The 13,566-nt window shown below is 44.2% G+C and overlaps 1 protein-coding gene across 5 annotated transcripts in view; it reads right to left on the reverse strand.

Moving 5' to 3' along the window:
• Nucleotides 1–13,566, reverse strand: part of ahrra (aryl-hydrocarbon receptor repressor a) — a 55,840-nt gene that overhangs the window by 12,463 nt on the left and 29,811 nt on the right. For 3 of the 5 annotated variants that reach the window (XM_031872332.1, XM_031872331.1, XM_031872335.1), the window contains one exon: nt 4,220–4,338. In XM_031872332.1, coding sequence (XP_031728192.1) covers nt 4,220–4,338 — 119 coding nt within the window. The other 2 variants (XM_031872333.1, XM_031872336.1) reach the window with 2 other exon arrangements.

Below are 13,566 nucleotides of genomic sequence, written 5' to 3' on the forward strand. Positions count from 1 at the left end.
CACACACACACACACACACACACACACACACACACACACACACACACACACACACACACACACACACACACACACACACACACACACACACACACACACACACACACACACACACGCACACACACACACACACACACACACACACACACACACACACACACACACACACACACACACACGAATAAGCAGTGACTCAGGGCAACTGATGCAGCAAATAAACTCAAGTGCAACAAATACATAATTGACAAACACAAACAACTGGATTTAATCGGTGGCGTCTTTACAAAGCCAGCTTTAGATGGCATGATTGCACCCAGCAGAAACACAGTGCAACAGAGTCAAATGTTTTTTTATTTACGACCCAACTGTGGTCACAGCCATTACTGTACATTTATTTTACGCAGCCAGAATTTGACTCAAGCCAGACTTTTTATAGCACATTTATATCATTCTTTCCATAATTATCAGAACAGCAAATAACGGTAAAAATGGAACAAAAAATGGAATAATACTGGACACTGGAGCAGGAATGAAAGACGGATGGCTATGGAAGTGAGTGGGCCAAATAAAACTTGCTGATTTGCAATGCAAAGTATTGCATTTGAAAGACTTTTTAGAATATTTTCTGGCGGTATTTCAATTCATGGTATTTTTAAAGAAGTCAACTTGAGGATGACATACACACCAATTTGCTCCCCTTTTAAATGTATGTATTTCATCAGAAACTTTGATAATTAATTCCGTTTGACTGCTAACATGCTTTGATTTGTGATAACAAACACGTTGATTAAAAGCAGAGAAACTCCAGACACAAACACAAACACACACACACACACATACACACATAATGTGTTTGGCCGGCACAGCTCACAGAGACAAGTGTTGATTAAAGAGAAAATTTCAATAAATACATAACTGGCTTCAGTCAAACGAGGAGGGGAGGACAGATGGAGGTGGAGAGGGAAAAAAAAGGAAAACAAGGGAAGGAGACGTGGAAGAGTCTTTCAGTGTGCATGTGTGTTGTGCACAGCTGTGATAGCGTGACAACTGCAAGGCTACTTGACTTGCGTGACTGCTGCTGCCAGAGTCTGTCGTCTCTATTTTACTGCGAGTCTATGCAGGTCTTCCCCTTGTGTGTGTGTGTGTGTGTGTTCTATGTGGCATATATCTCCCTGTGGCCTCACACTCACTACCTCACTTTCTCCTAACATTGATCTGATTGCCTTAGCGAGCAGAGTAATGCTCAGCTCCGCGCATGCACGCTCCATCCCGACCGCATGACAGACTGCGATACCTGTCTGTCTGTGAACAGAGCAATTTGTCCACGAGGTATTTGAGTCAAAGCATGACAAAGCAACGCTGTGACAGAAAAATATCTGGACTATGATATGACAATATGTGGAAAGCATATATGATGGGGGGGAGGGAAGCAGAGTGGGAGGATGACTCAGGGTCTTGGTGGTGTAGATGCAGATGTTGTTTGACAAGTTCAACTGGCACATGCTCATAACATCCGAGGGGGGGGCATAGTTTCTAAAATGGACATGTAAACAGTCTGAACATACTTGGATGTGATGTTGCCTTTATGAGGTCCAACAAGGCCATAAAAAGGCATTTACATGTTGGGTTCATTTAGTTTTTTTTAGCCCGTTCACCTTTCTTCATTCCTCGTCAAAGCCATTGAAATGCCACAGTCAATTTTCTGCATTTTCTTTCGAAAGGGCTTTTTTATTTTTCTCAGAACAAATTGGCCTTGGACTTGAGACCTGACAGACTGTGTGCAGGCAAAAACACTGTTTTTTTTTTTAGAGTTGATTACTGTAATAACTGGCTTTCCAAGACGGAATGACAAATATATTATAGCTGAATACAGTGCATTTATTTTTCACATAACCAAAACTATTATGGGAACACCCATCATTTATGTTGGAATAAGAGAGGTCATTTACAATGTAGAAAAATGCCTATACTTCTTAATTAATCATTATTCTATTTTCTTTATGAAAAACAACCAAGCTAAAGACCAAGAGAGAGAGCTTTATTCCTCTATTTTGAAATAAGAAAATAGTTATAATAAAGAAAGAAATACTGTGCTCGTATTGGCTGCACTGTGCTGCATGCTATTTTTGTGTGTTTTCTCCATTCACATTTCCCTCACTTCCTCGCATACTAAAGCCTTTAGGTAATGGAAACAAGCACCTGCTGCTGGCCTGCTCCGCCACATATCTGCAACTACGACGCCCCCGGCTCCCGTAACCGCCCCAGGGAGACTAAAAGCTTTGGCTTACAAATCGTAAGAGGCGCTTTGCACGCAGAGCCCAAAATAAAATATTCGTTCACTGGATTTGGAAGCATGGGAAAGGCGGGGAGGAGGTGGTGGTGATGGTGGCAGGGCAGCCGTGTCTCATTGTTTCGACAGAGTTCCTTTGGTTTTTCCTTCGGTCTCGCTGTCACAGCGAGATGAAAGCAGTGATGATGAGGTCATGACAAACATGCAGACCTTCTTCCATCAGGAAGCCATATCCTTCACACACATATGAAGGTTAGCATAATATGGGGTTCTGATATATTGAATGTCTGGAAAAAAAAATGCTGGATATCAGCCAATGAGTGAGACCGCAGTCACACATCAGAAACACATTACAGCTAGCTGTGTGGCTCTAGGGAAGGCCGATATCACAACAAGTACCGCGTGAACTGCCATGAAAATTGGTAGATATGTATGGTCCCCAGAGGATGATCCCTACTGACTTTGGTGATTCCCTGACTTTTCCTCTAGCGCCACAATGAGGCTGACATTTTTGGTTCTGACTTAAATGTCTCGACAACTATTGGATGGATTGCATCAGCAAGTTGGCTCTTGAAATTTTGATATTCGACATTTTATATAACATATATTGTATAAACATAAAAAAATACAATATTCTAAATACAATCTACACAATAAAACATACAATATATGGTGTATGTTTCTTATGAGAATCAACCTCCAAAATGGATACACAAACATACACAAGCATGAAAAATGTACGCGGCAAACAAACACATACAAAGACATGCAATTCCACTAACCAAACACACACAAACATATCCGCCTGCCCCTCTCTCGGGATCCCATCCCCGTAACAACTAATGCACAGTTTGCTGTGAGGCCCCGGTGCAGGTTGAGTCACGCAACGGGAGGCGGCCCATCGCTACGGTCAATCTATCCTTTTGTTGAGACAACCCAACACGTTAACAGAAGCATCAGTGGATCAGCTCGCCCCTGTGCGTGTGCGCACGCAGTTGTTGGCCGACGATCAGTGTGGTTTGTTGTTCGACAGACAGCCATTAAGGTATTGAGTGCGTAGCAATGATCTGATGCTAAATGAAATTCCCACGTAGCGTGCTGCTGCATGTGTCTGACTACGACATCCCGTCTGCTCGGATGCCTTCAAGAGAAATATTCGCCTCTCTAGGAATCTAGCGACATATTTTCAACTTTTATGTAACATATATTAAGAACATGCATCGTGTGCGTTATTGGTCATAGCCAAGTTCGACTGGGTGTCCTGGTATCATCTAAAAGACATGACGTGTCATACCCTGAACTATATGCACGTATGATAATCTTATTCTGTCTGATTAAAGGTCTGAGGTCAACTGACAAAAAACAAATCTTCGATTTGCTCTGATTAATGTTGTCAGGCTTGGTGTGTTCTTCTCACTCTCTTCTGCTCACTTTCACACACGACTACATGCATCCAGACAGAGATGCACTCACTCACTCACTCACACTCTCTCTCTCACACACGCACGCACGCACGCACGCACTTGACTGGCTGCTAAAGCTGCCAGCATGTGCGAGTCCCCACCTCCTCCATCAGCTCTGACACTCCCGCCTCACCCGTATGTCACGCAACACCACAGCTCTGCAAAGGAGGTCAGGGCAAAGGGCACACACGCATGCACACACAAAAGACCCCCCCCTCCCCAACTCACACTCACTCAGTCGCACTCAGGCTACATCCATCAGACACGAATGCTCTCCTGACTGATGCGAATGCAAGCTAGCGAGTATTTAAACGCGACAACAACCAAAAAGGCAACGGTTTGATGGCAGCATGGTGAAAAGTGATATCATTGAAATATACTTAGGACGGCATACGTACGTACACATAATACTTTCTGTTCACAAAGTTATTCCACACATACAGACAACAGCCATGTGGTTTCTTACTTCCAGGAGGAGGCTGCTTTCATTGACTGTGGTGGCCAGTGGAAGGCTCTCTTTCCTGGGTTCAGGGTTTGAGGATGCTGTGCTGATACTCTGCTTCCTGGAGGGCTTCTCATGGTTTGCTGTAAAAAAGAAAAAGAAAAGGGTCAATTGGCTGGAACGAGGGGCATATTTATGTTAAAACAACAAAAACTAAAAGCACTGAGCAAACTCTGTGGTTACAAGTGCAGGTGGAGATGAAAAGAGCAGCCACAAACACAAACCCAGTCCTTAATTTCATTAACCTTATACATGCAGGGACATGTGCTCATATCTGCTGCGTTCAAGGTCTGGAAAATGAAATCAAGCACACGTCTAGCTCTTGACTTTCCATGTCAACACAGGAAAAGTTGAGGACGATAACAACAATAATTGCATTTTCTAAAGCTTCTAAATCCTCCAAAAAGCCTGTCTGATGCTGCAGTGATAAGAGTTGGACCGGCATGCAGACATGTGGCCGACACATTAATGGCATCAGTCTCCTCTTGCACTGCGTGATCTCCAGGTATTAGTCTGTGCGGCGGGGCTGTCTAACGAGGCAAAACAGGAGGATTTCATGACTTTACGGGATTCTTCTCACACGATACGGCCGCACGCACACGCAGAGGCTCACCGGCACACCAAGCGTGAGGTAGAGCGCAGCATGTAGTGCTTTAGGGACGACTTATTTGCACTGAAACAAGGCTCTGTGATGTTCTTTATTCTTTACAAAGCTCACCACTCTCCTGCTCCTGTTGTGCCATCTGATATTCAAAAGAGTAGGAACATCTACTTAAGTTATACAAATATCACAAGCGAGTCACGCTCCATCAACCGCTGCTATACACATGCTGCGATCTCTCCGCTGTAGAGTAAAGGCCTACCACCATGCCAGAGTGTCTACACATGCAATTAGCCTCCACGGACGTGGCGTGCAGAAATGTCACGTGTGCATCGGTGACGTGTGCGTTGCGTGTCGGAGGCATGTTTGCGTGTTTCTCTTATGGGCGTGCTGTCAGTGGGCATGTGGCTCACTCCAAGAGATTAGCCCTTCGCCCTGTCACTCATTGTAGCTGGCACAGATTAGTCACGCAACACATACACACACACCATAGCCTCATTACGAAAAACGATCTAAGTATGTATGTATGTGTCTTCCGATGCTCCGTACAGTCCCCACCCCCACCGAATAACCCCATTACAGTACCATTCCTCCCCTTTAACCTTCTACTGTATCCTGTCCTCTGTCCATTCCTCCCCCAATGAACCCCCGTCTTCCTCCTCCTCATCATCTCTCCACCCTTTCTTTGTTCAACTCGGCATCGCAGGCGATCGACAACCGATTTCGTGATGCTGAAAGAGTTCCCCATCTCTTAATTCCACTCTGAAGCACGCAAAGCTAATGCGCCCGTTTTTTTCTTTCTATCTATACATTTTTAATGGATTAACTACTTTTGCGTTTAATCATTCCCCGGTTGCAATATCAGGTTAATGAGTGTAAATAAACTCATCAATGTGAATACTGGAAATCAGTTAAGCGCTGATGACTGCATTGACAGTCGCTCAGTAAACTCATAAATGCCAGTAATAATGTTATTATTACTGTATTTTGTATTTTGTATAATTGTATTTTGTCATCACCTCCTTCAGGTGCAAACACACACAAACAGACTCAGACAGCCACACACACACACACACACACACACCATTCTCTTCAATAACCGCAATATCATCCCACCAGTGGAAACTAGCAGAGGGAAATGGATCTAATAAGCCTCTTTATTTTCCTCCTTCAACGCCTCGTGCATTTTTGTTTTCTCTCTTACGGCAGCTTTTGGAGAGGATGCAGCGTCAGGAAAGACAAACACACGGGATGATTAATTAACGGCACAGGCACTTCCTCTGCCGACAATACGGGCTTTATTCATCACCGCTCGCGTCTTCGGGTTTGCTTTTCTTTGCCTCCATTTTCTCCCTGGTCTATAAAGGAAAACAGAGTGGGTAATGGCGAGGCGTTTATGTGCTCTGTGTGAGGACGGGGTGTCAAGTAAAAAGTGACAAGTTGCGGGATGTCGATGCTGCCAAGGGGTGAGGCTGAGAGTCTCTCGCTCCCTTAGTCGGCCCCGGTCTGTCTTTTCCACCTCCACTCAGTACACAAAACGTTAAGACCACCCGCCAGATATCAAGATACATTGTGATTCAATTGGCACAATTCGAGTCACAATTGTCTCGGGACTTCAATTGGCTCAGAGGACACCTTCGATGATTTGTTGAAATTAAAGAATAATCCGATATTACGAATAGGGACTGTGATGGAAAGAGATGCTGGAAGGGAGAACATTCTACACACATTCTACAAATGAGATGTAGAATGTGATGCGGTTGAGATGGGATTGCTGCGTAGTGTGTGTATGTGTGAGTTTAGGACAGAGTCCACATCAATCAGGTGTTTCTGCACCCTCTAGGGGGCGAGGTGAGTCTGGCCGTGGGGCATATGGACGTGTAGCAGCAAAGTCTCGGTTTGTTCTTCTGTATTCTCCTTTACAGCCACTTCCTCCCACACTACCAATAACAGCCGGGAAAAAAAAGAAATACGAAGAGGAACCAGAGGAGAGAAAGAAGAACACCTCTATAAGGAGGGAGAGCTGTGCAGAAGGGGGGGGGGGGGTCTCTGTGGACCCATAGTGTCACCGACATGCTTTTATTCTGGGGATAATGGAGGTCAAACACAAAGGAATGTCTCGCAAAAAGACGACAGATGCAAAGATGAATATTTCAATGCAGTCCTGTGCATTAGGTTCAAAGATGGCATGGCCATGACATTATGTTGGAGAGTGTCGCACGACTCAAAGCTCTTCAGAAATCGTGAGTACAAGAGCGGCATGCGGTTTAAACTGAATGGTAGGTGATACCCCGGCTCCATTCTCCTGCTCACGTTGCTATCCAGAGCAATATGCAGCGAGGAGCAGGTAAGTGTTCATACATGGCTGCTCATAGACAACACCAGCTGCTGCACGGTTTTAACCTGGGACCTATACCAACCTGCATGCACACTGCTCCAAACCCAGTCCAACAGGTGGCTACTGCTGCTTTTTTGGGTGTTCTTTAGACATTTGATCACTTTATACTCAGTTTAATGCCAGTTGCCAGTTCAGTTAATATGTAATAAGTAGTGGAGGACCGCCCTCAACATTTATTTGTCAGCTATAGTTACTGTGATATATCATATATAACATATGACGATCTTTAAAAAATCGTATGCACTGTTGTAGAAGAAACTACCCAACAGTATGTCAAATAGTTTAAATTAACGGTAGAATGCTCATTAAACATTAATGCATTCGTCATAATAATCCAATACTATAATATTTTAATACTTTTTTTACTTAAGTCACAATTAGAATTGTAGAATGCTCATTAAACATTAATGCATTCGTCATAATAATCCAATACTATAATATTTTAATACTTTTTTTACTTAAGTCACAATTTTGATGCAGTAATTTTACTTCTTGAAGTATTTATATATTGCAATATTGCTACTTTTACTCAAGCAAGGGATCTGATATTTTCCCCACCCCTGGTAAGAAGTAATCTTATCCGAAATTATTTGTTTTTTCTCTGTCAGAGGGTTGGTGTTTTGCTAACATATGAGTGAAGCCCAATCACATCCATACTACCTACATCTGCATGCAGGCTCTCTGTCTCCCTGGTTTGCAGCAGCATGGGTGCCATCTCTTGGCAGCCGATCCTCTGCTGTGGTTTTTGGCTTGTAAAAAAAGAGCTCCGGACCTGAACATGTGAAACACTGTGCTGCACAGCAGTCCCTCCCCTTCCACAAGGCTTGCGTGAGTAGAGAGAACTGTGTGTGTGTGTGTGTGTGTGTGTGTGTGTGTGTGCATGTGTGTGTGTTGAGGTCGGGTTGGCTTACAGCCACTTCCTTTGCCTATTCCCGCCCCCTTCCCTCAGCGCTCTTCTTCTCTCTCTCTCTCTCTCTCTCTCTCTCTCTCTCTCTCTCTCTCCGCAGGCACAGGAAATCCACAGCAGAGAGACACACACACACACACACACACACACACACACACACAGAGAGAGAGAGAGAGAAGTTGGCCGATCAAGGGCTTGGTTGTCACGCGAGCGAGCCGTCTGTCAATCTCCCCCCCTCCTCCTGACAGTGGGCTGGCAGCCGGCCAAGGCCTTGCGTGCAAGCCGGCGAGCCACATTAGCCCATAAAGAATTTCATAATAGCAACAGCTGTTAAATATTGATGACTGCTGGCAAGCGCTCAATGGTGCTCCGCAAAAAGGTTAAGCCTGCACTGTAATGGAAGCTAATACTTCAATATGCCACAGATCAAATGTCCGGATCTCGGCCTGTCCAAATCCAACCCTTACCATTTTAACTTTTTTTTCCTTTTTCTTTTGCAGTGTGGCAAAGAGAAGAAAAAAAAGACTCACTGACAGAAAGTTTTTGGCGCTTTTCATATTTTTCTGAAGATAAACAGCAGCTTTTTCTACGTTGTTCCTACCGTTCCACTTGATGGATATAAACAGTATGCATTCAAATTTCAATCACCCTTGATACCAGTATTAATATTGGATTGAGGTCTCTAATCTTCCCCGATATTGTTTTGGATGACAATGTATTCCACTGTGACATAAGATTACAGTTGGAGGGAGGGACTGCCAGGATTTAAAGCCTTTTTTTCTTCACTAAACCACATTTACAAAAAGGACTGTTCTTGTCGTCCCGGCATGAATCACGAATGTGCATCTTTCAGAGGAGATCCTAACGTGAGTGAGGGATTTTTGAGAGTAGTGTGCACATGGATTCGCTACAGGAAGTCTCTCTGAGGAAGGGGAAAAAAATACAAAATGTGATTCCTGAATAGAACATAAACAATAGCCTAGACGCTGAAATGAAGGGGAAGTGATATTATGACCGAGCAAACGGGATCACACAGATTGGAGGTCGGGATGCAAAACTCAATTGTTTCCACTTCTCTGTTTTGTTTGGCAAACAGACACACGACTGTTGTACAGGAGTGATCTGTCTCCACGCATGAGCCCCCGGGCAAAACAGACTCGTATGGCAACTGTGTGTACTGCTACTGTATGTGGCTTGTATACACGGGCGCATCATAAAAACTGGCGCCACACACACTCCACACACACACTGCTTCTATAAATAGAGAACATGACTGATTGTGGCGCACATGTTTTATGTGAGCGTGGTGTTTGTCAGCGGAGAAAAATGTTTTTTTCCTGATGAACCCATTGAAAGAGCGACACACAAGTGCGCAGCCAGCTAAAGGGCTGTCTAAACACTCCTAAATTTGCCTTGTCAAGCTTTGGAAAAAAATGCACCACAACATAAGGCCAACGTGGTACAATATTTATACAGACAATTAGAAAAACTAACAGGATGCAAATGGATGAAGGCCCGGGGAGAATGTGCCTCAGCGTGAAATGATGTGCTCTCCGCTTACACACACACACACACACAGGCTGCATTCAGGCATGTGTTGCGTGAGATGAGCCAGTTACGCAGGAAAGCTTTTAATTTGACTGTACCCAAATGAATGCAACAGTGTATTTTTTAATTGAAGACAACAAGGCGCTACAGTTTGCCTGCCGCTGCCAGGGATCTGGCGCATTCCACCAGCACAAGCGTCGGCCCCGGCCTTCAGTCTGCTCAGCGGGGGTGAACTCAGGATACGGACTCCCTCGTGAGTCACACACATATCCGAGCAGTAACCCGGCCCGGGCACCGAATGACAACACACGTGCACAATCACATGTAAAGTTCACGGTTGCAAAAAAGACAAACACAAGGGAGTCAAGGGGGGGGGGGGGGGGACTCCATTGTCAGGCCTATTCTCCACTCTCCTATGCATCTATATTTATCACAAACTTCCTCTGATTAGTTCATTCAAATAGAGGAATTAATTTCCTTTTGGGGGACCTCGGTGTCCAGGAATGTTTTGACTTTTGTGGGAAAAATATTGACGCACTTTCTACCAAGCTAAAGCCCAGACTTTTATTTTCTTCTTCTGGTTAGCCAACTGTAAAATTGATAGAACAAACTGATACATTTCTCAAGCACAAAGGTGACAAAATAATGGAATCTTTGTGCCATGTGTGCACATCTGAGATACACACTTCATCACTGTAAGGGACATCAGCTCCCGCATGCATGTGTATGTTGGCGTGGTTACTCTATAAATAGCTTTTCCCTTGGATTCCTGTTTTGATGAAGATGGCTGTTGCCCTCTCAAGGAGCTGGCGGTTAATACAATTTGCATTTAGGAACCCCACCTGGCCACAATAAAGCACAAGCCTTCTATTTATGTGCTCTTACACAATCTCCATTTTCACGAGCGGTCTGAGATTCAATAGATGGAAATGAACGCGCAGCGCGTCTTTCCTCAAACTGTAAAGTTTATGTGGACATTCGCTGCTTGCTGTAAAGCCCATCTCCCCGATTTTGAGTTTAATTAAGAGATGCATTTGAAAGGAAAACCTCTCGTGCTTCATGGAAACAGATGTGCCATGAGAGGTGAATTTAAAGTGCTTTGGAATTAGTTAAATATGATTGGAATTGCAGAGTGAGAAAGAGGGATGAATAGGGAGAGGAGGAGTGAAAGAGCAAAAAGGCAGCAAATATTTTTTGGGTTCCTCATAAGTTGAGTTATTTAGGTCCAAAAAGTCTACTTACAATGTATAGAATAAACTAAATAAAGTGTTTATTATGTAGCTCATTCATTTCACTCAGTTGTCCTACACTGAGTTTTTCATTAGAAAACGCACCAGTGCCTCTGCTAATTCATACGGAAAAAGGGAATTCTTAACAACAACTCAGGGAATAATTATTAGTTCTCTACCCCTGTCTTTCAGTCTGCATTCCTGCATGAGAGGGGAGGAGGGCAAAAGAAAGACGGAGAGCAGAGCGAAGGTTACAGTCTGCAGCTCTGCTGGTTCCTTGTGTTGCGTGCCAACTAGTGTCACTGGCATTATTCACAATAAGAGGGAGAAAGAAGCACAACAAGCCTTAGATTATCCCCCTCGTGTTCTCCTCCCCGCTGGCCAGTCGAAAGCAATCATCACTCGCTTTGCGGTCTTCAACAAGTTTTCTGAAGAACCACACCTTTCATTATTTTATTTTTGATCCTGTTAGCATTGTTTTTCTTTCTTTTGTTTTTAATCCATGCAGCCTCTCCGTAACAAGAAGGTAATCTGTTGAAAAGATTATGGCACTGTTTCGGCCCATTGAGGAAAATAATAACGGACAGATGGTCCCCCAGGCTGAATGCATACGGGGAGGGAAACTACACTAATGCTGCTAGCAGCACGCAATGCTAAACAAATGCTAACCACGGAGCACTTTTACGACATCAACAAGTTGTGCTCATTTGCTGGGCTTGAACTCAAGAGAGGCATCGTTTTAGTGGAGGAAACGTGAGTACAAAGTGGCTGACATAATGCACTAATGAGAAAAGTTGTACTGAGTTAAATAGACGGACGGAAAGTAAAAGAGTATAACACTTCTTTTATGGCACTTTGCTGAAACTCTGTGGGAGCAAAATGTCGCTGTCACTAGAAAAAAAACATTGGCTTTTAAGCTTCGTGACAATGCATTTGAACTAAAACAATGAGATTTTAAATGCTTCATTTAGTCTGAGAGAAAGGAGAAGTTTCTCAACCCATGAAGCGACATGTAATCCTTCCGTGAAACAAATCAAAACCACACAATTTGGCGATACGTGATTTTTCGTTCACTGGGAACAATAAGTTAAAAGATGTATTTACATAGACTACAAGTGTGAACAGTGTGCCGCTGGCAGAGCCCTCACCAAAACGCTACACACATACGCCAACACACAGGAAAGGCCCACCGATGTGTAATTAAATTGATGTGAGGTGGTTAATGTGTGCAGGGGTCAAGTGATAGCCACGATGCCGACCATGCTTAATGCATGAAAGCCATTAACTTGTCAGTCAGTAGACACTATCAGAGGTGTTCAGTATCCGCTGTGCTTCTGTGTGAGTGTGTGTGTGTGTGTGTAGGACCAGGGCCAATCTGTGAGGCAGGTAATCTAGAGCAATAGCATAATGCAGTATTTAAGGTCTCTCTCTCCACATACAAACAGTCACATTTCAATTTAAGGTTGTCGGCCCACCAAAAGCTGATTTTTCAGTAAAAATAAAATAAATCCAAAGACAGTATTTTTGGGACAGTTTCTGCCTGATTTGATCTTCCTTCACGTCACCCGTCAGCTTCGCTTTAACGCGAGTGACCCGTCTCCTGTGTCTCTCACCAACAATATCACACAACAATTTGGCCTCTGACAGAGCTAATTCATTAAGCGACACGCTAACCCAACAGTAATCTGATTATCCTTCTCCTAACACCTCATCCCTGGGTTGCAGGGTATTAGATCCGGGGCGGCAGGCAAACACTGGCCGCTCGCAGAAAAAATACGACCCAGAGGCATCTCAGCATCAAAACATCAAACATAATGATGCCTTTTGGCATGACATCTTAAGAATTTAGAAAATAGGCAAAAATGTGAGTACAGATTTACAACCACGTACAGCAAATATACCCGTCATAACTAGAGTTAATATTGTCTTTTAATACTTGTGTGTAAAAGTACCAAACAAGAGGACTAAGTGTTAGCTACTGGCAGCATCACTCCAACGAAAGCATCAGCTTTTCTAAAAATTCAGACGTGAGCTGTGGGAGCACAGTTGAAAAGAAGTCGAGGTGAGCACAGCGAGACATCCTTCGTCAGGTCTGGACATATCGTGACTGTCCACTTCACATTCTCCCATCTGTGCCCCTCGCATGTCACCACAACACTCTAATCCAAGCTTGTTTATACTAACAGTGTTTGCTCCGATCACTTAATTTGGCTCAGGGAGGGAGAGGACATATACCCCCCCGCTCTATCGCCCAGCAGGCAATATACTCGTGTGTTTGTGTGTGAGGGCAGGATATAGAGGGGGGCGGGGGGGGCATGATGGGGGAGTGATGTTGGGATCACGCAAGCTTGCTAAAAGAGGAAAAGTCAGGAGAGAGTCACGCATGGCGGGGCTTTGCTGTGGATGCCACTCAGTCGCCACTGTACTTCCTGGCATCTGGTGTTGGCATGACGCTATGAGTGTATGTATGTGTGTGTGTGTGTTGTGTTGTGTTTAATTCCGAAACAACCAACGAGATTTCCAGAGGGTAAACAAACACCGACTCTCCAAACAGGCTGTCGCTCTGAATAGGAAGACTATTTTTCTCACTTTGCACGCAGAGCTGCCGACTCCGCTGCCCCCCCCCCC

Source organism: Anarrhichthys ocellatus, unplaced genomic scaffold (genome assembly GCF_004355925.1).
Source record: "Anarrhichthys ocellatus isolate YVR2014 unplaced genomic scaffold, GSC_Weel_1.0 scaffold63, whole genome shotgun sequence".
Lineage (NCBI taxonomy): Eukaryota > Metazoa > Chordata > Actinopteri > Perciformes > Anarhichadidae > Anarrhichthys > Anarrhichthys ocellatus.